Source organism: Phoca vitulina, unplaced genomic scaffold (genome assembly GCF_004348235.1).
Source record: "Phoca vitulina isolate PV1807 unplaced genomic scaffold, GSC_HSeal_1.0 scaffold11, whole genome shotgun sequence".
NCBI lineage: Eukaryota > Metazoa > Chordata > Mammalia > Carnivora > Phocidae > Phoca > Phoca vitulina.
This window is the reverse complement of record NW_022589714.1, coordinates 4580314-4605307: the sequence shown is the minus strand read 5'-3', so window position 1 is coordinate 4605307 and position 24994 is coordinate 4580314. Positions and strand designations below refer to the sequence as shown.

Genomic DNA, 24994 nt, shown 5'->3' with positions numbered 1-24994 from the left:
ACTGGAATTCAAAAAAATGAATGAATACAGAATGATTTTTTAAAGAACATTATTAAAAAAAAAACATGGTCATGAAGGAAAAAAAAGTCTCTTATTTTTAGGTAATAAATCATCATTAATCAAGAAGATGTCTTCAGCACCGGAATCTCCTGGCTTCAAAAAGGAACCACCCAAGGAGAAAGACTTTCGAAACCCAGGGCTCAGAGGGGTCCGCACAACAACTTTATTTCGAGCTGTGAATCCAGAGCTCTTCATTAAACCTGTAAGAAATATATCCAGGATAAGACATTACGTTCAGTTTAACTAGGCTATCAGAAATAGAAAGTTTTTATTTTCCTGTAACATTTGATTGTATCATGAAAATTTTATGTTGACTAATAAGACCTCTCTGAGTAAAAGCAGGTGGAAGGAAAAATTTAAATGCTATCTATTTCTGTAAATATACACATAAAACTAATTATTTTGAGGGTATTTGAGAACTTTAACAGAATATAGTTGCACTTTAATAGATCAACTTCTCAAGTTCCTATTTAAAATTTTATTTTAATGGTTGCACTAATTTGAAGGAAATATTTGTTGATCAGGTACTATTAAGTAAATAAGATCTTCCATTGAAACAAAACAAAGTGAAAATCTGATCATTCTTATAGACTACACTTCCAGCTTTTATTATAATATTCTTACTTAAGGGATATTGCAAATGTTATGAAAAGTTTAAAACATACATTGTAAGGGAGTTAGCTAATTATTTATATTCTTGTTGCAGATTATTGAATACATTTGACCAATTTTATTTTTAAATAAATATAAATTTATTTTAAAATAAATGTAAATGAAATCAAATATTATGTAATATATTTAAATATATTGAATTTGGTTAGAATATTAATAACATAGTTGCCAGTATAAACTGTTTTAAAGTTAAATAGGTCAACTTAACAATCAAATCATTAAGTCAAGGTAGAATGTTTTAAAAACCTTTGAACAAATGTGTTGTTTTAATTGCCAAGTGCATTTCAAAATATGTAGATTTAAACCCCTTTGAGCTTGTGGCCCTTCTTATGTGTCCATCCAAGTAAAAAAATTTGACCTTTATTCTTCAGATGATTAAGATTTGAAATAGTAATACAACAGATGTGACAGAATCAGAAAATACTAATTGAAACTTGTATCACTACTGTGCACTCACACTGACCTTAAGAAAGGTTAATTTGAATGTGAACACACAAAAAGGAAGATCTGAGTTATACTATAGACAGGACAAAACATTTCTGTGGAGTTGTGAACATCTTTTCCTATTTTTTTTTTCCAATTTCAAAGTTACATCACTTTTTCTCTTAGGGTCTTGGATTTTTCAGCAGTTAATCAAGGTTATTATAACAGCATAGTATCTGCCTCAATCACTAAATTTCTTGAGGTTATAGAGTAGGTTCCCAGAGAAGAATGTATACATTGTCATTTTTGCTACACTTAATATATGACGTGAAAATGAAAGGCTTTTTGCTAGTTATCCATGGAGTCAGGCAAGAAGAACAGCATATATACTTCATTCCTCACTTCCTAATAAGATTAACTAATTGAAGGTTTGTCAGTGGGGAAACTCGGGTTCAGGCAAGTTAAGCAACTTCTCCATGTCACCCAGATAACAGTGAAAACTGAGCACCAGACCCATTTTCGTGCCTCATTTCCCTCACCCCTCTCCCAACCACCACCATCCTGAAGGTGGAGGCCTGAGATCCAGGCTGTACACAGGAGAGAGACTGGAGAGGAGAAGCAAGAGTCTTTTCTAATCTCTGAATTATCAGGAGCTGAATTAATTGAATAAGGAACTGGATAAATTGTTATAATGGGAAATATTACCATAGGAATGCTAGTGTGGTAATAAAGACTTGGTATGTCAAGAGGAAAGTGCAACAGATATTTGGGTCTTCTCAAATTATTAGTCTTAATGAGGATTTATCATTTTTTTTCTTTGGCAGAACAAACCTGTAATGGCTTTCGGATTGATAACCCTTTCACTTTGCGTGGCGTATATTGGTTATCTACATGCAACACAAGAGAATACAAAGGACCTATACGAAGCTGTTGATAGTGAGGGACACAGTTATATGAGGAGGAGAACATCTAAATGGGATTAACAGTGCTGGATACCGCAGATGGGGCTTCGTAAAGGGCTCTGAAATCTCAGAAAGACTTTGTGAGTGCCTGGTATCAGCTTCTTGTTCTGGAACGTGTTGATGAGGAGAGAAGGTAGCAGCTGCAGCCAGGCCTTGAGGCTGCAGTCCTTACCTCATTCTTTCTCCACAGCGGGAGCTTCTTAATATTGTTCTTTTATTAAGTCCTAGTATCAAAGTGCCAGGAAAATGGAAATCATTTTGTTAATTATTAAGTTCTATATAATAAAAGTACCCAGTGCTATCAAATTTGCAGGGTATTTTTAATATTTTAAGGTGAATTGTGCATTTGCAACTGTTGTGAGGGTTTTGTTTTGTTTTGCTATTTGTAAAGGCAATGTTCATTTTCTTCCTGGCACAGAACCTGTATTTATGAAAAAAAGAAAGAAAAATTGTAAATTATTATAAAGCCTGCAGTCAACATTCAAGACAGATAATTTTTACAGAGTCACAGATGACTCATATATTTTGGCATTCCATTTCAGCTATTTTTGGTCCAGAATTTTATTTCCTTTGATAAGGTAGTCCCACTCAACTACTAACATGAGTAAATGAGAGAATAATCCAATGCAATTGGAGTTTTTCTTTAAAAAAGAAAGTATATTATACCTAGGTATGTTTTTATTTGATTCCAACCAAATGTTATCTATTTTAGTTTTTGTAAATTAATGTTACAATGATATTATAAACATAAAACCAAATTTTCTTATGGTTATTTTAAAACTAGAACTATTCAACAGATAAGAAAAGAAAGTCTTCTTACTCTCCTGGGTTTACCTTATATAATTTAGAATTTTCTGACAAGGATTTTGGACATGTTTCATTTTTGTAGATTTTTACAGTTTTCCAAATCCCTGAAATTGGGGCTCAGAAATAAATCTCACCTATGAAATTTTGTTTCATTTATTATTGCCAAGTAACAATAACTACATTGGCAGGGTTTATCATCATATTGTGAGCTTTTAATTTCCAGTACTTTATTTTGGTTGTGTAAGATATGTGAAAATGCAATTTTGTCTTGTTTGTAGATATTAAAGAGCTTAACTAATTGAGTTATCTATAGGCAACTAAATCAAATCTTTATTCCTGAGCCCTAAATATTCCTTTGTTACATCTCTCTATATAGTACACTTCATCAGTTTAAAATGCACTTAGGTGGTATAAAATGCCTTTTAATTTAAAGTATTATCTTTTGCCTTTGGTTTCCCTGTGTACTTTGGCTGTTAAGCTAGAATTCTTCTATTTTTAACTTACGTATTTAATGTCACACTGTCATCTTTTAGAATTCCTCTATTATTCAACAAAATAAGTTGATATTTGGGCGGGGCGGGGGGGAGATAGTAGTTAGGTGAACTATCAAGAGACCATGACAGCACAGAAGGGCAGTGGGAAATGCATAGAGCAGCCTTAAGCCATGTGACATCTATGTATGTGAATACATACATATTCACATGTGTCATTTCTGCTATATAGACTTTTATCAGCTCTTCTAATCAAAGTTGCTTGTCTTTCAGGGGTGTCTGTTTGGCATGAGAAGAATATGTGTTAAAATCTAGCTTCTGCACTGACCAGTTGTGCGCCTTAGACAGTACACTTAGTCTCTCAATCTGTTTCCTTATAAGGATGTTAGGGATCCTATATTAAATAGGATTGTGTCGTTGCTTCTGGTTATTGGGAAATAACCATAAGAAAATTTGATTTTATGTTTATAATATCATTGTAACATTAATTTACAAAAACTTAAATAGATAACATTTGGTTGTAATCAAATAAAAACATCATACCTCAGTATAATATACTTTTTTTTCCCCAAAGAAAAACTCTAATTGCATTGGTTATTCTCTCATAGATAATCCCTATCTTGCAGGTTGGTTATGAGGATATAATGAAATATTTGTTGCCACTTATGCAGTAGATTCAGCAAGGTGCACAGCTGTGAAAAATAATGGGAGGGAACAATCACATTGAATTTTAGGAACAAATAACCTAACTATGATACTTTTTACAGGGTGGTTACAAGTTACAACACAGGCTTTGTGTACACAGAGTGTCAAAGGCTGCCTGGCTGTGTACTGATGTTCTCATTCATTCTCTAAGGGAAAATGCCACTTTGACAAAGTCAGTTGTGTCTAAGAAAGGAATGGTCTGGGCATGAGATGTACAGCATTTTGGAGTCAGGGTTCAAGTGGTTAAAGGAAGGTCTTTCAGTGTGGGAATCTGGTTGAGATTGGCCAAACTCAGTAACATAATAGGTTAGATCTTGAAGCAAGTCTCAGTAAGTAAACTATTAATAAGCGGTAAGTGACCTTTTTGCCCAGGGAAGTAATCTGTTCTGATAGAAGAGCTATTTTCCCGGAGGAGCGAGCTGTTCAATTGATAAATTGGTTTTCAAGAATTTCATGAATAAACAGTGAAGTTATTTATTGGTTTGTAGCCTTATCCTCCATAGGGTGACCAATCTTTCCTAGTTTTTCAGGCATGGAGGTGGTTCTTGGGATGCAGGACTTTCCATTTTAAAACAAGGACAACAAATTACTTAACTATGTGATTTTAAAAACCAGGCTTATTAATTTTGAGTTCTGACTAAAGGAAAGTAATTTTTCCCTTAAGATACTGTGATGTTTCCCAGTTTTACTGCCATGACACTGAAACATCACATTTATAGATAACCTGAAAAAAAATTAAGTTCTCTCCTTTTCTGGCCTAAAAGAAATCAATTCTTTAAATAAACCATTTAAAAGAAAGTGTGGAAAGAAAGGAAGGAAGGAAGGACAGAAGAAAGGGGAGAAAAGAAAAGAACAGAGAAAAGAAAGTGTGGTTGGCTGAATAATGATTCCCCTGTCCCACCCCACCCCCAAAGATGTTCAGATCCTAATTCCTATAACCTGTGAATGTTACTTTATATGGCAGAAGGGACTTTGCAGATGTGATCAAGTTAGGGATTTTGAGCTGAGGAAATTATCCTTTATTATCCATATGGGCCTGATATAGTCACAGAGATACTTGTAAGAAGGAGGCTGAAGATCAGAGGAAGAAGCAATGTCACCATGCACACAGGGGTAGAAAAGGCTATGTGATGTGAGACTATGAGCCAGGGAATTTGGTGGCCTCTAGAAAATGAAAAAGGCAAGAAAAGACTCTCCCCTAAATCCTCCAGAAGGAACCAGCCCTGTTAACACCTTAATTATAGCCTCATAAGACTCATTTTGGATTTCTGACCTCCAGAATTGCAAGAGAATAAATTTGTGTTGTTTTAAATCACTAAATGTGTGGTAATTTGTTACAGCAGCAAAAGGAAACTCATACAGAGAGTATCTGGGAAATGAATGGCTATAACATGCTCCTTTGGTCATTATTTCTAGTTGCTTTTATGAGCAAAGCTTGTCTTACCTAGCAACAGTTGCCAAGTAAGTTAACAATTTCATGCTAGAATCTGGAGGAGAGCCACTGCTTAAATCTTCCCAAATCCAGTGTCCATACTTTATATGGCAAAGGCTTTCAGTACCATTCTTTGCCATTAGGCACATAACCACTGCCTAATGATGGCGAATCATTTCATACTTACCAGCCTCTAACATTGTCCTAAAACCTTGAACCTCTTCCAGCTTTCTTAAACTTCTAGCTTTTTCTTAAAACTTTTTTTTTTTGTATCATAAGAGTAATTTAACTGCACATAGTAAAAGACATCTAAAATTTAATTATGATCAGAAATCCGAATTACACAAGCTTTGTTTGCTGTGCTGTTTGTAATAAAATAATTCCACCAGCCCCTTTTGGGGAAACCTTCAAACGGATCCATGAATACAAGCCATTTAAGACACGCTTTTACACTCACAAAGATATACTGGGTAAGTGAATGCTCTTTTCCTTTGTTCTAATATTTGATAGCATTATATGTCATTCTTTCTGCTATACTTTTATCAGCTCTTCTGATCAAAGTTGCTTGTCTTGCAGGGGTGTCTGTTTGGCACCAGAAGAATATGGGTTGAAATCTAGCTTCTGCACTGACCAGTTGTGTGCCTTAGACAGTACACTTAGCCTCTCAATCTGTTTCCTTATAGGGATGTTAGGGATCCTATATTAAATAGGGATGTTAATCCCTATTTGCAGGTTGGTTATGAGGCTTTAATGAAATATTTGTTGACACATAATAGTAAATGGGAGTTCTTTTTGCCCTTGCCCATACTTGGCCACCCTCCTTACACATAGGAGAGGAAATACCTCTAAGTAACGCCTTAATAAGTGGGTGACACTATAACCTTTACTAGTAGCTGGTGACATAAATGTAGGTAACATGGAGATGACCTGAGACTATTTGCTGTCTAAGCAAATCAGATTGTCATCACAGGTTTACTTCTCTCCTTATTCCTATCAGAGTGCAGTCTAACTTTGAACCTTAAAATGCATTCCTAAGGACTCTCAAAATACTTCTCTGATGCTCTCTTCCTGTAACCTGGTAAACTAGTGATTTGATTTCACTCCTGATCTTGGAAAATATGAGAAGCTAAAGAATGGAGAATGTCTTGAAAACATTACAGTATAGGGGAGATCAAATTGGAATCATTCTCTACAAATAATCAATACCAAAACTGATTTTAACTTTCAGTACATGTTTAGTATGACTTATTAATTATAATGTCTAGAGTGATTTGACTTCTTACGCCCAGGTCAGTGGATATCCATTCTTAGATGTGTGTTTATTGATTGATTCCTTATGCGGATAAATTAAATCTAGTTAGAAATTAATATTTTATATTCAGTGACCTGTATTTGTCATTGACTATTTTAAGTCGAAAGAGTCAAAATTCTCTGTTCTTTATAAGTAAATTCAGGAGCATGTGGGAATGTCTGTATAAATGTTAAGTGAATATTGCATAGGGCAGTAGTCCTCAACGCTAGCAGTGCACACAGCTTTTATTTTTTGTGTTTTTTTTGGGTTTTGGTTTTTTAAGTAGGCTCCACACCCAACGTGGAGCCCAACATGGGGCTTGAACTCATGACCCTGAGATCAAGACCTGAGCTGGGATCAAGAGTCAGACCCTCAACCGACTGAGCCACGCAGGTGCCTCAGCACACATAGCTTTTAAAACATTTGTTTTTACTACAAATATCTAAATACAGAGTCATAGGACTTAATGTTAATTTAACACAGACCCACTAACTTAGAACCTTCAGAATCAGGCTTCATTCAGCATGTGTTGGTTTTTATTTTTTTGTATTTGTTTCATATTTTAATAGCTTTTTATTTGGAAATTGTTTAAGACTCAGAAGTTTTAAAAACAGAATAGAGTTCCCTTGTACTCCTTCTCCAGTTTCTCTCATTGATATCTTACAAAATGCTAGTATATTGTCAAAACCAGGAAATTGGTATTGGAACAATACTGTTAACTCAGGTGCAGACCTTACATGCATTTTTTTTTCTTGGTGTATAGTTTTATAAAATTTATCACGTGTAGGCTTATGTAACCATCTCCACAATCAGGACAGAGAACTGTTCTGTCACCACAAAGGAACTCCCTTGTGTTATCCCTTAACACACCCTACCCTGAACCCCTGGCAACCACTAATCTGTTCTCCATCACTATAATCTTATCCCTTTGAGAATGTTATATAAATAGAATCATATAGTATGTAACTCTTTGAAATTGGCTTTTTTCATTCAGCATAATGCCCTTGAGATCCATCCACGTTGTCCTTTGTATTACTAGTCTTACCCTGAGTACTTTTTTTAAAGCTATGCAGGAATCCTGTTGTACAATCAGGGTTGAGAAAAACTAATATCAAATAATGGAATTTAAGCATAAGAAAGAGTACTAGCAGCCCACAGTTGTATCACATTTTTATGAAGTTTAATACATTGATGGTCCATGCTTAGTCCCCTTTCTTCCTAGATCTTTCATAATCATATCTACACAGTGTTGAGCCTATGTAGTATATGTCCATCTCTACTGTAGTATTCACTGCCTTATGTGTTTAGAGTCACTAATAATCTAATAGCAAAGACTTGTAATGCTATCAAACATGGATTTTCAGTTGCAGGTGACAGAAACACAACTCAGACAGACTCTGCATAAAAGAGAATTCCTTGACCCTTTAACAGAGAAACCCAAGAGGGATCTGGTACCAGGGCTTTCGATCTATCCACGCCTGCTCTCAGTGAGTTGGCTCAATTGTTTACTACCAGCCAGGCTTACTCCAGCAGCTGGGAAAAGAGTAGAAGTGGTCCCAAACTGCTCTAAGTGGCTATTACCTCCAGCTTAGAAATCTCAGAGGAAAAAGGTATTTTCTCCTTACATCCTTATATAAATCGTAAAGAAGAGCCTGGTTGGCCAGGCTGGAGCATGTGCCCAACCCTGGGCCAACTATTATGGCCTGGAGGATGGTGACAATATGATGGGCAAAGCAGGTTGGCTGCTGAGATGTGCAGTCCCCAGTCCCCCCAGAACAACCTGAGGTGAGAGAGGAACATTCTTGAGAGAAATGGGTCCTGTTACCAGGGGGAGAGCAGAGATGTTGGCAGACACCTATGTCCACAATGGCTTCTCTGTACTTATCGCCAAGCTGGGTATCGGGAGAGAGACACCGCAATATAAGATAAGCTTTGTAATTTTCAGAAGTTGATCGTCAAGACCTAATCACATGAAAAGTTAATAATTCAACAAATCTAAGATGTGAGAAATAAATGGAATGAAGAGTAAGTAGTATAAGAGTTTAGATTGGGGAAAAGATGACTGTGTGTGCCATGAGCACTGAAAAGGCTCGTCGCCTGCACACAGGTCCTGAGCCACCTCTGACGGTCCGCTCTGGCAGGTGAAGATGGAGCTCGGCTGCAGGTCTAGCTCTGTCCCTAGCTATCTGGTACCGTGTAGTCCTCTAACCTCTTTAGGCTTTTATTTTCTTGTCCGAGTAGGGAGGCTATTATGGGAATATTATCATGTGGAAATTAAATGAGATCATTGACTGAGAAGTACTAAACAGCTACCCCCTTACTCCACAACTGAAGCAGCTAACCTATGAAGACCTACACATGAAGAAAGACATGCAGCAGAGTGAAGAGAGCATTCTGCTACCCCTTCCTTGAGAGAAGCAACGCCAGCACCCAGATCAGGGCAGAGAGTGGGGAGCAGGACAATGTGCTAACATAGCTTGAATATTCTCTCACTGTTCTGCTCTGGGACCGCAGGATGTGCGCTGTTCTGCCACTTTACTTCCCCAGTTGTTTATTGTGTGGCCTGAGTGTGATGAAGGGAACAGCCTGTCTCCAGACCCAACGATGCTGTGAGCTCCCTCCTCACTAATTAGGGAAAAACCTACCCCTTTCATTGGTATCTTTAAAGAAAAGATTGACATCTATAAAAGGGAATATCTTTTAGAGGACATTAATAAGTAACTAGGTGATAGTGAAAAGGAAAAAACAGTCTGTGGATTCTTGTGATTGTTTTTCCTCAAATACACAGATATTGGGGCAGATATTCTGAATAAAGAAGAGCAATTTCAAGAGGCAGTACTCAAAGAACGTATTGCAAAAGCAGAAGCTGACGTATGGGTTCAGGTAAAAGAAGTTGGATATCAACCTAAATGCATCTTTACAGTTCTTTCACTTTTTGGATTTGTCCAAAACAATAGTCAGAACTGACTTTGAATCCTGGCTATCTGTGGGACCTTGGGCAAATTCTTCAACTCTGCGGTCTCAGCTTCTTCAAATGTAAAAGAGGAACGATAAGATTCTATAGGATTGTTGAAAGAGTTCAATGAAATAATGTGTCTGTCACACAGGAGGTCTTTAGTGAGAAGCAGACACCATTAGGGGTTTCATTCCTTCTAAATTGCCCCTCTGTGTGGATGACTCCTGCTCTCTTTAATCTCACTGGATTAAAACTTAAAAAAAAAAGACATCCTTGTTAATAATTGTTTATTATTGCTTACTATTTCATATGTAGACCATCCATTTGTGTGGTGTTGTAACACCCCTGACCAAGTGCCTGTTTTTGCCAAATTCTGTATTATGGTCTGCTTTCCTTCTTTCTCTCCAAGGTCCTTGTTTACCTTGTCCCTATGACTGCTGAGGGTTGTAGGGGCAATTTGAGTGTGTTGGGACTCACAGTCAGATCCCAGACACTTAACTGAAGCAAAATCTCAATCTTCCAGCCTCTCCTCCTTCCAGTCATAGATAGAATAATGTAAACAACTTCCCAAAGAGAATGAATGCTCCGTGAGAGCAGGACAAGACACAGTGCTTGGAACATTATTTCTCAGTGTCTTTATAATATAGACATCATGGCAAAGAGTGTTAGAATTGTCCAGCATCTGTGCCCGCACAAGTTTGGTATTAGAGTACTTTGAAAGTGCAAAATGCTCCAAGTGCAAAGGGTAATATGAATAAAAGTCTTAGTAGTCATCTCTCTTTATCAATAATAGTAAAATACAAATCAATTGCAAACTATTAATTATACACCCTAATACAAAGCAATGTCAGCATATCTAATGATCTGGGCATTCTCTTCAAATAAAATAATAAAACCTCTTTCTGAATGCCTGATTCAGGAGGTCAGGGATGGTGCTCAGCCTCGTTTCTCAGCAAGGTCTAGCTTTGTGCATCTTTCCACTTCTCTGTATTTTCCAGATTTTCTGCAATGAGCACACATTACTTTGATAATCAAGAAGCAAGAAATAAAGTGCCAAAGAAAAGACAACCCAGCAGCTTACAGTAAAACTCTCTTAAGCAGTTCACAAAACAGTGATGTTAGCTGTCAGAATGTGTTAGGGCATCTCTGGCTGAGGCAGCCGGTTGGCTGTGGGAGATTTGAGATGGGAACAGAGCAAGTAATTAGGGGCCCCATGGCGGTTGCTAATTTTCAGTAAACATGAAAAATTTGTGTTAATATAAGTTTATACATTAATATATAAATATTAAGTATGGGCTGTTTCTTTCAAAGGCTGATGAACGTCAAAAACAAGCAATCGAGAAAGCACTTGAAGAAGCAAATGACCGACACAAAATTAATATTCAGATTCTGGAAGAGGCACACCAAAAAGATTTACAGGTTTTTATAATGGCTTGTTTGTTGTCTTTTTAAGGGTACATAGGTTAGTAAAAAGCTCTGGCAAAGGAATAAGAGAAAAAACAAAATATGTAAAACCTCGATGGGTATTTCATGGAGGTTGGTTGGGAGACCCAGGATTTTCACAGAAGAGATGCTGAACTCACAGATGAGAGGCAGCAGTGATGGATGGGTGTGGGAGAATCCCACGGTCTCTGATGTGATGAATCCAAACCTTTATGGGGTTTCAAGGCCCAAAGGAGCCACCCCGTTTGCTTTACCCTCCACGTCTCTTGCCCCAGCCCTTCTCTCTCACCGCCGTTTTTCGGGTCCTCAAACCTGAATGCACCGCCTTCTTCCCACCTCAGGGTCTTTGCCAGAATGTTCTTCCCCCACTTCAAGGGTTTTAGCTCAAACATCACTACTCAAGGGAAGCTTTACCTGATCAGCTCTGCCCTGCCACCGTGCTCTGTCCTTGACACCCTGTCGCCTTTGATAGCGGTCCTCACCCATCAGCATTGCAGTTAAATAGACCGCGTGATTACTTGTGCCTCACACACGACAGTAGCCTCCAGTAGGGCATGTCTCTCTCATTCCCACTCTAGCCCAGTGTCCAGCGCAGAGCCTTGGCTTAGCAAGTGTTCAGGCTGTGGCTGAACAAAGGAAGCAGGCTGTTTTCTTCCTTCTCCCGGGCTCTCTGATGGCCTCCTCTCCCCTCAATTTACATTTACTGCAGTGCCGATGGGGACTCTGAGCTGTTACTGAAGTATTTCCTGCAGCACCAGAGGTCATAAAAAGAGGGGTCCCCTTTCTAACCTGGAACTTGTAGGTTGCTGGCCAACATCCCAGGCAGAGGGGCAGGAATTCATTATTTCGTTCAGTACCCCAGTTACCAAATCTGATCAAAGGAAAAGGACTGTTCTCACATGTCAGCCATGGGAGGGACAGGACGAGACATGGTGTAGATGTGATGATTCATGGGCAGAGGCTGGAGGGAAAGTGGCAGAAGTCTGGCCCCAGATTCGGCCTAACTTAATAAAAACAGAACTAATAAACAGTTCAGGGACCACCGGCCCATTTATTCATTGTTTCAGTAATGAACACCTACCATGTATCAGACGGGTATTAGATAAGATTAAATGGACTGTCCTTGTCCTCAGGAAACTTGTTGGCAGGAAAGGGAGCTCTGCCCCAGGGTTCCCTTTAGGAAGGGTAGTGGGATCCTCCCTGCTTGGCTCCAGTGGCCATGGTCCCCGAGAAGTTGGCTGCAGGGGTTCACTGCCCATTCCCTATTTTAGTTCAAAACATGAAGAACATTTATAGCAAATCTATGTGGACCTGCTGCACCACTGGCATCTGCCGGTATGGCCGTAAGTATTTAAATACTTCTCTATCAGTTGATAGATAACCACCTCTTCGTCACCCTGGCCACTCCCCCAGACTCTAAGACCTCCCCCAATCCAGCAGTGTAAAGGGGCAACCCTTTAAAGTGATGGGGAACTTCAGGCCCCTGCCCCATTGCTGCAGCCAGAGGATACACATTTTGAACATCACTCCTGGTGTTGGGTTCTGAAAATACAAGGATGACCGAGCTGTGAGGCCAGTTTCAAGGAGCGCACGTTTGACTGTACTCCGTATGGTCTTCGGGTGGAGTTGATACACTTAGTGCTGAACTAGAAGTCCTAAGAAAATGTAAAGGGGAAAAGTTAGAAGGAGGTTGACCTTTCTAAAATATTTGTCTAGGGTTTGGGAATTCACATTTATACTCCATCTCAGGGACATATCTTTTAAAGATTTTATTTATTTATTTATTTATTTATTTATTTATTTATTTATTTGAGAGAGGGAGAGCGCGTAAGTGGGGGGAGGAGCAGAGGGAGAAGGAGAAGCGTACTCCCCTCTGAGCAAGGAGCCCGACATGGGACTCAATCCCAGGACCCTGGGGTCATGACCTGAGCTGAAGGCAGACACTTAACTGACTGAGCCACCCAGGCGTACAGGGATATTTTTAGTGTAATGAGGAGTGATTTGTCTAAGAGGGATGCATAGGATTATTTCAACTTAGGATACCCAGACATACACATCATTATTGCTTCTCAAGTGGTGTCTATGAACAACCTGCTTTAGAATCTACTCACCTGGGAGCTTAACATGCAGATTCCCAGGCCCCACCTGACCTACACCATCAGGGGCAAGGTTTTTAACCAGCAGCCCATCTGATTCTCACACGTATTACAGTTTGAGATTGCCAATATGTAGAGCAGAAACCAAGCTATTCTAAAACCAAATACCATTAAATTCAGATATGTAGATCTCACCAGGTATTAATTACTCTTTTATGATATTAAGAATTTGGCATAAGTCTCAGATGCTTGCCGTTAAACAAAATTTCAAGATCTTATCCAATGGGCAGGTAGGTAGTATTTTGAAAAGATGTTTATATTAACTTTTTCAAATACAATAATATTGAAGAGCAAATGATAAAATGAAGCTGAGGGAAAATTAGAGTAGAAAATATAATGAAGTCAGGAGTGAATTAGAAACTTAAAATTGGGGTGCCTGGGTGGCTCAGTTGGTTAAGTGACTGCCTTCGGCTCAGGTCATGATCCTGGAGTCCTGGGATCGAGTCCCGCATCGGGCTCCCTGCTCGGCGGGGAGTCTGCCTCTCCCTCTGACCCTCCCCTCTCTCATGTGCTCTCTCTCTCTCATTCTGTCTCTCTCAAATAAATAAATAAAATCTTAAAAAAAAAAAAAAAACTTAAAATTGTATATATGCATGAGTTCCTGTACAATTATCACTATTTGGGTCTTGAACTTTCTGGCAGTCAGTGCAAAAAGGAAAATGCCATGAATCACCATGTCCATAAGGCAAAAACAAATGAGATACTCAGAGAGGCCCAGATATTTCTACATGGGATAGCTGAGAGAAACTTCTCCTAAGGGAGACATTGTGTCATAAATGTCTGTCACACATCAGCGCAGTAAATATGATGGATTTCATGAGGCTGTTTCTTAAAATATCTCAATATATGAGCTGATTTACTCAAAATGTATTTCAGTAAAAGTAATTTAACTGGGAGACTTTCCATTGAATAAGAACATTGCCAAACAGTCAGTCATTGAATTATTTTTGTGACTTTAAATATATATTCCACATGCTTTGTGAGGCAGTAAAATGATTTTGCTTTTAATACATCATTGCATAAAAGAAGGACTTGGTTTAATTCTTTGAATCCCAGTTCAGAACCCAGCCAAAATAAAGGGCTGGGGTGTCATTTTTAAATTCTGTGATTCAAATATTTTATGATACTACTTCATCTATCTAAAGCTCAATCATTCAGCAATCTCAATTACTGAGAATATACTTGAAAACCCAGAAATAATTTAAAATATCCCTGAGGAATTTAAATAAAGGCCTCTGACTACAAGACAGAAACTCAGGCTTCTTACTCATAGCAGAACCTTTCCATTCCCCACTCAAATGTTATTTACACTTATTTGACAGCCTGAGCCCAACAGATGTGGCTGCTCAGTGTCACAAATCCAAAATAGATTAAATGCCAAAAACTAGAAATGACAAAAAGGAGCTTACAGACAGCCGTGAGAACAGAGGGTCCTCAGCACAATAGCATGTGAAGAATAAGAAAAATTTAAAAAATCAGATATCAGATCTCAAAAAGCAAAGTAGTCTTGGGTCATTTATAACAGAGACAAGTAGCCCTATAATAACTTGAACAATTACTAAGTGTAGTATATTTAGCTCAATACAATCATTCTGTTTTATCTACCAGCCTGGATCATCAAGAAAGGTTAAAGGATGTTCACTATACTCTTTTTTTATGAAGTAAGATAAATCTTAAAGACATTTAGAAATATTTCCATGCAAAATGTTTTATCGTCAAAAAGTTCTAGTCCTCTCAGAGGCAAAGCCTTCTGCATATGGAAAACCTAGTGGCCTTTCTAAACAGCCAGTGTTTTCCTTAACATTTCTTGCTAAATACATGAACTGAGGCCACTCTGGAGAGATTCTTAAAGTTGTTTTTGTTGTTTTATTTCTTTTTTAAAATTGTCACCTTTGGAGTAGCCGAAGTGAGAAGACGAAAACTTTCCTTCTCTTGAAAAAACTGAAGTCTAACAAATATTTTAATTGTTAAGGCACTTTTTTTCTAAAAAGCTAAAGTGGTTTCAGCTTCCATTGAGACATAGAGTTCAAAAGAAAGAAAGAGAAAGCAAGCAGACATGTTCACTGTGATTAGAGGATTGTACAGCGTTTCTGGAATGAAAATAAATTGATGAATCTCTTGAAAGACCCTAGCATCACAGCCAGCGATGAAGCAAGAAACTGGCATTGAGAATCCTGTTTCTGTTCCTAGTTCTTCCACTGACTCACTATGTGAAATAACTTATTTCTTTATGCTCTCTTGTTATCCCTAAAATAGAGGTAAAAATTTACTTTTAAATGAAAGTTTTGAAACTCTAGGCAGAATTCATTGCTCCTCCTTTCTTGCATTTCTACTAAAACACTCATTGCACGATTAAGTTGCTGGTTTCTTGAGGAGGAGGATCCCAGCCTTCTTGTGTTTGTAGTACGTGAGCCTAGCACAGTGCCTGGCACATGGCAGGGTCAGTAGGCATTTCCAAAATGGTTACAGGGTTTTCCTTGAGAATCTGTTTTTCTTGAGTCTTGCTTTGACTAGTGCTTCCTCCCTTTACTTGGCCAAAGGCATCCACAGGTCCTTCTACCCTGGAGTGATGGAGCACTTGTTCCTGTCCCCTTGGTGAAGGAGAAAGGACCCCTCAATGCTAATGAGCTGGAATGCTCAGATGGCAAGACGACAGACAGACAAGCTTCTGTGACTACAGTAATGGGCAACTGTTAGCTGTCTGAGCTTCAGGTTCCCTCCTACCCAGAAGATACTCAGGAGGCATAGTCATTATTTCTGTCATTTTCCAGGATTGACTTCCTAAAGGAGAATCATATTATGTATCTCTAATTATGTATAAAGATAACATGACACTATAGAACATTTGGACGATCAAGGAAAAAAAGACCTATTTTCCCTTTTGGCATATTAGGGAATATTCCAATATTACTTATATAAATATTTATGCTCTGTGGTTTGCAACATTTCTGGTATTAGCATTGTATAAATGAAAGTTTTCCATATCATACACAGTCTTCTTTTTATTTATTTTTTTGAGAGAGAGAGAAAGCTGGAGGGAGAGAGAGAGAAAGCTGGAGGGAGAGAGAGAGTCTTAAGCAGGCTCCATGCCCAACGTGGAGCCCGAGGCGGGGCTCTATCTCACGATCCTGAGATCATGACCTGAGCTGAAATCAAGAGTCAGGTACTTAACCGACTGAGCCACCCAGACACCCCCACACTCTTCTTTTAAATCATCAGTGTTGATAGATGCACATTCCATTGGGTTAAATACAAATAACCTTTTAATATGCATTTTTATGAGACTGAGACTGACTCATGACCTTCTAGTGTACATTTTTAAACACCAAAGCTATAAGGGCACCTGGGTGGCTCAGTCAGTTAAGCGTCTGACCCTTGATCTCAGGGTTACAAGTTCAAGCACTGGGTTGGGCTCCATACTTAAAAAGGAAAAAGAAAAATATTTTTTTTTTTAAAAAATAAATATAAATAAATAAATAAATAAATAAACAAAAGCTATAACATCTAAACCTATTTAACTGTTGCTTAAGGAAATGGCAGCCAAAACCAAGATTGAGGTGCACCAAAACATGGAAGATGAACTACAGAGAGAACACTTGGCTGCAGAACAACGCATGGTACATAGAATCCAAAGGATTATGATGGAGTGCCACAGGGAGAAGGTCCAGGCTGTGGAGAAGGCCAGGGCTGAAGAGAGACAGATGGCCCAAGAAGCAATCCAGGCCCAGAAAAGGTATTCCAGAGAACACATTTGCAAATCAGTATCTTACTCTGGCCAAGTCAACTTGAAGCAAGGGATAAGGTTGAGGCGCATAGGTGGATATTTCCCAGGTTCTGTGTTTTTATATTTTTATTATGAAATATTTCAAACATAGAGAACAATATGTAATATATTGTAGAATGTATGTGTGTGTGTGTGTGTGGTTTAAAGAAAAAATACCATGAATATTCAAAGACCTACCACTCATCTGAAGAGATTGAAAATTGCTAACACTTCTGACGCTCCCATGACGCTTCCTCAATCACATTTCCTTCCTCTCCCCACTCTCAAGAGATAACTACCATCCTAAATAATGTGCTTTGCGTTCTGTATCTCCAGTTTTAAGAGGCTGAGGAGAGGAATCAAGAAATATTTCCCCATAAACACATAAAAGTCAATCTTCACATTCACTAGCTGATATCATACACCAGCATGGATGTGTTATTTTTGGTCTTTTCCTTATTACACAAGTCATACATGCTGTAAATGAAATGGACACTTTGGAAATATATAGGGCAAAACTTGCTAAGTCCTGACTCACTGCTTCCCTACCTTCCCTGTCTCCCAGGGACATTCATTTTTAAATAATGGGCCCCTTGTCCTTCCATGCCCTTTTGATGTCATTACAGCTTTATATTTGTACATGATCACAAATAATTTCTACACAAATCAGATCACTTTTTTTTAAAGAATACCAAAGTAACCATTTTTATGTATGCAATGAACATTTGATGGAATTGGCCAATTTTTATAGGACAGCAGTCAGGATCCCTAGTGATTATTGGAACCAAGAGAAAAACAGTTTCCAGCTATTAAGTGACCTGCCCAAGATCATGCAGCTTCAGCAGCAGAACCAAGACTGAAACCTCTGTGTTTGGCCTTTCAGTCTAGGACTTGTCTCTTTTGCTTTGCTCTTTGACTTAAGGAACAAATCTGTTTGTGATTAATGGGTAAAATCTTCTTTGTTAGAACTGTTTAGAACAGGGCCAAAGGTCAAATCCTGTAGGATGTTTATTTTGCAGATAAATAAGAGCGAGGGCTGCAGCTGTGACTGTTTCAGCGGTACCTTCCTTCATGCACAGGCTATAAATCATTGTTGAGACTGAAAAGGAAAGTGAAAGAGGATTCTGGGAGAAAGTTAGAGAAGGTGGTAATGCCCAAATGAGTTGTAGTCCAATACAGTGAAAGGTGGTACCCCTCTCCCTTCTCCCCGCCCTCCATCTGCAGGAACTCTGCCTCTCCTGTAGGAGCTTCTGGGTCTACTCCTCACACACTTACAGTGTCTGCTCCTTCCCTCACTCTGCTGCTTTCATCATCCCCCCCACCCCCACCTCTGGCCCTTTCCTCTCTGCCTTTTATTAAGTCAGTTGACTAAAATTAGGGAACTGCTATGTCTGTTGTTTAAGGATATCCAAGTAGAATGTCCATTTTGTCCATTGATGTATTCCAAATGCCTGGAAGAGAGCCTGGCACATGGTATGCATGTATGAAATATTTATTAAACAAAGGTTCAAATTTGTTCCAATTAGCTGAACCCACTCTGCCGCACATCAGATCTTATTTCTAGACATTGCTGGATTCCAATGTTCTTTAGAGCATTTGCAGAAATGAATATATGGAGAGGGACCACTCTTTAGAATTCGACTGTAGATCTTTTATTTGACTATAGACTTCCACTGAAGAATTAAGGATTCAGAACATTTACATATTATGACAAATATGCCAAATTCACAGAAAACATTTTGTGGACTGGGGTGATTAGATTCTAAATAGATTATCTGGGAAACACTGTATTCTTTTTCTGGAAGGAAAGAAGGAAGGGAGAGAAGGCGAGAAGGAAGGAGGGAGGTGGAAGGAAGGAAGGAAGGAAGGAAGGAAGGAAGGAAGGAGGGAGGGAAGGAGAGGCAGGAGAGGGAGAGAAGAGAGCAAGCAGGCAAGTTTTGCTTAGAAAGGTTCTAGGTGTTTTCTAGCCCAAGACAAAGGCATGAATGAAGTGACTGCTCAGGAATTTTTGTGTTCATGTCTATAATTGCTAATGATAGCTACCCTTTATTTAACATGCAGCACATGCAAGGCCCTTTGTATGCTTCTCACTGAATTTTTGTATCCCTTCCTGAGGGATTCTATCATCCTCCATACCTTCAGATGAAGTCCCTGAGTTTTAAGAGAGAGATTGAGCAACCTGCCAAAGGTCACATAGAGAAGAGGTGACAGGGCCCCATGTGAACCCTGGTCTATACCATACCAAAGTTTATGACCTTCCATTACACTATCCTGCTCATTTCACCAGAGCTTATAAAGTGCCTTCTGTGGATGTGGTCCTGAGTTCTGCTGCAAGGAAATAAGGGTGTTTCCTCAACATGTGTAGTAACTAAAGCATGGCTACCCCATAGACCAAGGCTAGATGGACGGGTACAAAGAACACTAAGTACTGGGAAAGTCCTGGAAAGATCAAGCAACAAGCGTGTGGGCTATGTGGTGAGCTGGGTTTGTTGGAGGCAGTTAGTCTTGGCTTGGGCCTTAGAGAGAAGGAAGGAGGTCCTATTTGTGAAAGACTGGAAAGAGTAAGAACAGAATGAACAAACATGTAGAGGGGAAGGTGGATAGTGTAATGAGGCAGAACCAAGGGAAGGTTAAGAATATGAATGACCCTGAGATATAGATGCACCACTAAGGGGTGGCCCTGGAGATGTCCCCCCACCAAATCTATACAATGCCTGTCACCTCAGTCTGGGGTATCACTAATCCTCCTGCAAGACTGGGTGCAGTAGGTTCCCTGTTTCTTAGGTGGAAAGTCAGAATATATTTTCCTTCAAACACAGTGGTTATAACCGATTAAAATAGTGCTACCAGGGCACCTGGGTGGCTCAGTCGGTTAAGCGTCTGCCTTCAGCTCAGGTCATTATCCCAGAGTCCTGGGATCGAGTCCCACTTCGGGCTCCCTGCTCGGTGGGGAGTCTGCTTCTCCCTCTCCGTCTGCCTGCTGCTCTGCCTGCTTGTGCTCGCACTCTCGCTCTCTGTCAAATAAATGAAAAAAATCTTAAAAAAAATAAAATAGTGCTAACAGTGCTATAGTTCAAGTGAAAAAATGGATCAATAGTTTACTGTGGGCTCATCAGGCAAATGCTTAATATCACTCTAAATACTTGATGTACAAATGAATTTTGGGAACAAATCCTTTTATAATTTAGGAATTGAAGAAATGGAGAAATGAAGTATTGGTTCTTACTGTCTTAAGAACCAAGACTTTTACTGATGGACATAGAAAGGAGATTGAGAAGTGTGCTCTTAGCAACATTTATGGGGAAAATGAAAACTTCACTTAATAGGTAGAAGGGAAGGAACAGCCAGATATTATTCTTTAAACCTGTGAGCAATGTATCTTGAATCATTTCAATAGCCTCTCAAACACAGTGAGAGAGAGAGAGAGAGAGATAAGAGAGTCCCTCAAGAGCAAAGCACAAATCAGTTGCTGGTATGGTTTTCCATGCTTTATTTTTTTCCTCAAGAGCCTAATGAGGTTGAATTATTATATATTAGATTCTATTTTTATTTACTAATCTATTTTTCTTCTCTGAGAACCCATTTTATAAAATATCAGACTGAATCCTATGGATATATATGGACACACACTAAAACTATTCAAAAAAATCTCAATTTGTGGCCAGCACTGCACGTAAATATGGTGTGTAATTTTGAAATCCCAAGATTAGAGCCTCATAAAGTGAAAGATGGCAGAGGGACCTCACCACTTGCAGAAGGAAGCATAAATGTTCGCGTCATGTCAGAAGGGGCATTGGAGGCCGTTGAACCTGCTGTTCCTTCTGCTGGATGCCTGCCAAGCATTGGTGAGCCTCCTGAGTGCTTCTGTTCCAGGAATTTTACAGCTGGTTGAAGTGGTTGGTTAAAATACTGAATGCCTCTACTTGTCATGTGCTTCCTAATGTGCATCCAGAATGTGCTGGGTCTCATCCTCACATCCACACTTGGCTTCCAGCTCTGCCTCCCCTCCCCGATGCATAGTGATCCTCCAGATATTTGAGAAGAGAGGAAGATTCTCCAAGTATTCATTTGGAGGAGAAAAGAAAAAAAACCAAAAAGTACTAAACGAGTTCCTTTAGTCCTTCCTCATATGATATGATTTCTAGGCCCTCTTTTGAGAAAAAAAATTGTGGGTAATTTGTATAAATCAAAAAATATTTTAGAGACACCACAAGAAGTGACTATTTTTTATGATGAATATTTTGCTTATGCTAAGAATCCTTTTTAAGCATGAATTGTTTCAGGCTTTGATAATGCTCTAATTTAGCTGTTTTTAAATTAGTATTATTTGGCATAAAAAATGTCCTGGAGAGAACTACATCTCTCCTACCCATTCAGTCACCTGTTTCTTGTTTACCTGTTGTATACACACCAGGCACCATGCCAGACAGGGGAGACAGAAAGCTGAACGGGTGCTCCAGACCATTTCTCTATGCCCTGCACCCACTTTTCTCCTGGCTTCAATTCCATGATTTCTAGGAAATTATCAGAATAAAGATCAGAGATACTCTGACCTTACACCAAAAGGAGTGAATCCCACAGGATCAAAAATTCAGGCTCTAATGCCAGCTGGGAGGAGTTGGAAGGGACATCCCCCAAAATACCAGATCCCTTTAGTGAGAACAGATCTTGAGAGCAAGGTGTTTTAAGGGCCGGGGCGGCGGGGGCGACTGTTCTAGAGGGTGGAAGCTGGAGTCATCTAAGATGCACCTCATTTGAGCAGTTTTACCTAGGACCAGCTCTGGTGGAGCCTTCTAGTTGGCCCCACAGATGAACACATCCTCTGTGTGGGCCGGGAGAAAGCCAGGCGAAGCCAGCAGGAAGCTCACACCTGCATGGGACAGAGCTGCGGTTCCCGAGAAGGAGCACCACTTCCCCTGTGGAGACTTGAGGCAGGCTCAAGGAAGCTTCCTTTCAGTCCCTTCTAATCAAAGCACCAGTGTCCCTGGTCGCCACTTTTACAGACTCTCCAATATCCCAAAGATTCTATAAAACATCAGACTAAATCCTCAGGGTGTGTGTAGAGGCTCACCCCCGGCTCTAGCCTCGGTGTGATTTCTACTGATAGCACCTCCATTCTCCTGTGACCCAGGCTGAGAATCGGGGAGTTAGTCTTGATTCCTCTTCTTTCTGCCTCCCCTTTAACCTAGCCAACACAAATTCTGGCACTTACGGCTTTGTAATATTTCTTGGACTTATCCTTTTCTCTCCCTCTACCTACCCCTTTCTTTTTCATCATTAATTCAGACCCTAATCATTGCACACCCAGAATGTTGCAAAATAGTACCAGTTCATATCTCTACTTCACCCCGTTATTTTTCAATTTAACCACTATTACCAGAATAACAATTCTAAAACATAATTACTTTCATTGTGTTGTTCTCCCGATAAAAATATATATAATGATCTCTCACACTATTGCAGCAGGTAATGGTTAAGGGCGGGAGCTTTCCCACTTGCTCAATTGTGTCACTGAACAATAACTAAATCTCCCTAAGCCTCAGTTTCCTCCCCTGTTACATGGGAATAGTAAGAGGTAATAAATAAAAATTGTACCATCTTCAGTTATTGTGAAAATTAAATGAGATGTAATGCATGTCAAATGCTTAGCACAGTCCCTGGGACACAGTAAGTACTCAGTAAATGTTAACCCTTGTTATTAGTCATAGATGTAGCCTGACTGGTGGGAAAAGGAAGGAGAGAAATATTGCATAGTGCCACAGAGGCTAAGGACAACTGATGTTTACTTCATGATTAGGGAAGTTCATCACATTTGAAAGTCAAGTTGAAAGAATCGGAGACAATGAGAGAATTGCATCTTGGAGGTTAGAAGTTAGGAGATAGGACAGGTGCTAAGTCTTGGGAAGATTGTAATAGACCCGGAGGCAGAGGGGGAGGATTTTCAGGAGCAATCATAAGTATTTGAATCAACATTTATAAATTATTTTATTCTCAAATCTTGGGGAGGTTTTATTCTCAAGACCTCTTGGGAGATCTTGAAACTAGGTTTAGCAGAGATGTCCATCAAAATTACATTACAGTGGCTAAAAGCTTTTGACCTGGACTCAGACTGCCTGGGTTGCTCATTTTGCCACTTGTACTGATAAAGTGAAATAGGGCAAGTCACTTAACCTTTGTGAGCCTCAGTCTCTTCATCGGTAAAATAGGCAGAATCATAAACCCACCTCATGGACTCATTTTGAGGAAACATTAAGCTAATGTATGCATGGGATGCTCATCCACTTACTTGCCTGGAACATGGTAAGAATTCAAAACAGTTGGCTGCTATAAATTACATATAATTTCGTACATTACAACCAGAGGTCTGTGAACTCATTCAGCAGTGGTTCTCCAAGTGTGGTCCAAGGAACGCTCAGTGTCCCTGAGATCCTTTCAGGGGGGCCCTGAGGTCAAAGCTATTTTCTTAATAATACAAATATATTATTTGCCTTTTCATTCTCATTATCTCATGAGTACAGAGTGCTATTTTCCAGAGTTTTGTGATGTGTGATGGCACAACAGATTGAAACAATATGAAAAAAATCCATCTTTTTTTCTGTTAAGCCAGACAAGTAAAGAGTTTTGCAAAAAATGTGAAAGTATGCCACTTTTCTCACCAAATTTTTTTTTAATTTGGAAAATGTATTTTTCATAAAAGGTAAGTTAATTACATTTAATATTCCATAGATTTAATCGTACCTTACATAAATGTATAAATATTTTTTTAATGTCTCACTTTTAATTCTAATACTGTCAGTGTCACTAGATGTCACCCATACAAACAAAAGTTCTTTGGGTTCCTTGGTCATTTTAAGAGTGAAAAGGGGTTTTGAGACCAAAAGGTTTGAGGTGGCTATCAGAGTATTGTTCAGATAAAACTGTGAGTACAATTTCCTCCCCTCTGGCTAAAGGGAAGTAGCTGGATTAATACACAGAAATACTTTCTCTAGGGGTTTAGAACTCTGACCCTATTTCTTCATTTTTAATCACATTGCATTCATATTTTCCTGGCCACAGAGGACTCAGGTCCCTAAAATTACCATCAGACACTAGGCTAGTAGGCCTCACCCTAGTCCCCAGCAGGGAAGTCAGTGGGCAGTCTCCCTGCTTGAAAAATGTTCTTGGATTGTTAACAGCTACTGCAATCCAAAAGCTCATCTCTACCCACCTCTCTCAGACTGATGGCTCATCTAAACAATGCAACAGTTTCTCATACATCTGGGGCAAAAGACAACATCTTTTTGTTTTTAGTGGCTAACCCATCTAACTTATAAATCCCTCTCTTTTGTAGAAAAGCCATGGAGGAAGTTTTGAATACTGGTATAACAGTTATGAAGGATCAGAGCAAGAGTGTGAACCAAATGATAAAAGAAAAAGAACATGAAATGAATGTGTACTATTGCATGGCTCAGAGGCAGAAGCAAGAAGAGGTCCAGGAAGTGCTTCAAGAAGCAGAGAAGACACATCAGGCCACGCTTGGAAATGTGATGGATAAACTGGTTAACACTGAGGGGGAGCTGCTGTCCATAGCGAAACAACTACGCATTATGACAAATTGGAAAGATTTCCTGGAGGAAGAATTACAGGAAACAAGGGAAGCATTTCAAAAATATATCAATTATACGTTTCCTAAGCTTTCGCCAGGACATGCAGATTTTATTCTGCCAGAAAGAAAGAAAACACCTTCCAGTCTTGTTATTCAGGAGAAAGAAACAACTCTCGATTAGAAATCTTTGACTGAAATTTCACTACAAATGTCAATGTTCCAAAGACTAAATAAATCAACTCAAAAAC

At 39.1% G+C, this 24994-nt stretch overlaps 2 protein-coding genes across 2 annotated transcripts in view; both read left to right on the top strand.

Moving 5' to 3' along the window:
- Window positions 1-4919, top strand: part of SMIM8 (small integral membrane protein 8) — a 10169-nt gene extending 5250 nt beyond the window's left edge. The window contains exons 2-3 of the mRNA XM_032409317.1: window positions 102-262; window positions 1980-4919. Coding sequence (XP_032265208.1) covers window positions 128-262; window positions 1980-2138 — 294 coding nt within the window. The 5' untranslated portion in view covers window positions 102-127 and the 3' untranslated portion in view covers window positions 2139-4919. The remainder of the gene's footprint in view (window positions 1-101; window positions 263-1979) is intronic.
- On the top strand, window positions 4919-24994 carry CUNH6orf163 (chromosome unknown C6orf163 homolog). The gene is made up of 5 exons (XM_032409318.1): window positions 4919-6022; window positions 9632-9726; window positions 11111-11218; window positions 16929-17131; window positions 24492-24994. The coding sequence occupies exons 1-5, from the start codon at window positions 5875-5877 to the stop codon at window positions 24925-24927; spliced, it is 990 nt and encodes a 329-aa protein (XP_032265209.1). The 5' UTR covers window positions 4919-5874; the 3' UTR covers window positions 24928-24994.

Coding starts and splice junctions, on each gene's coding strand:
- CUNH6orf163 (XM_032409318.1), top strand. CDS start 5,875: ATGATCAGAAATCCGAATTACACAAGCTTTGTTTGCTGTGCTGTTTGT. Junction 9,727..11,110: donor AAGCTGACGTATGGGTTCAG/GTAAAAGAAGTT, acceptor TTTCTTTCAAAG/GCTGATGAACGTCAAAAACA. Junction 17,132..24,491: donor GCAATCCAGGCCCAGAAAAG/GTATTCCAGAGA, acceptor TCTCTTTTGTAG/AAAAGCCATGGAGGAAGTTT.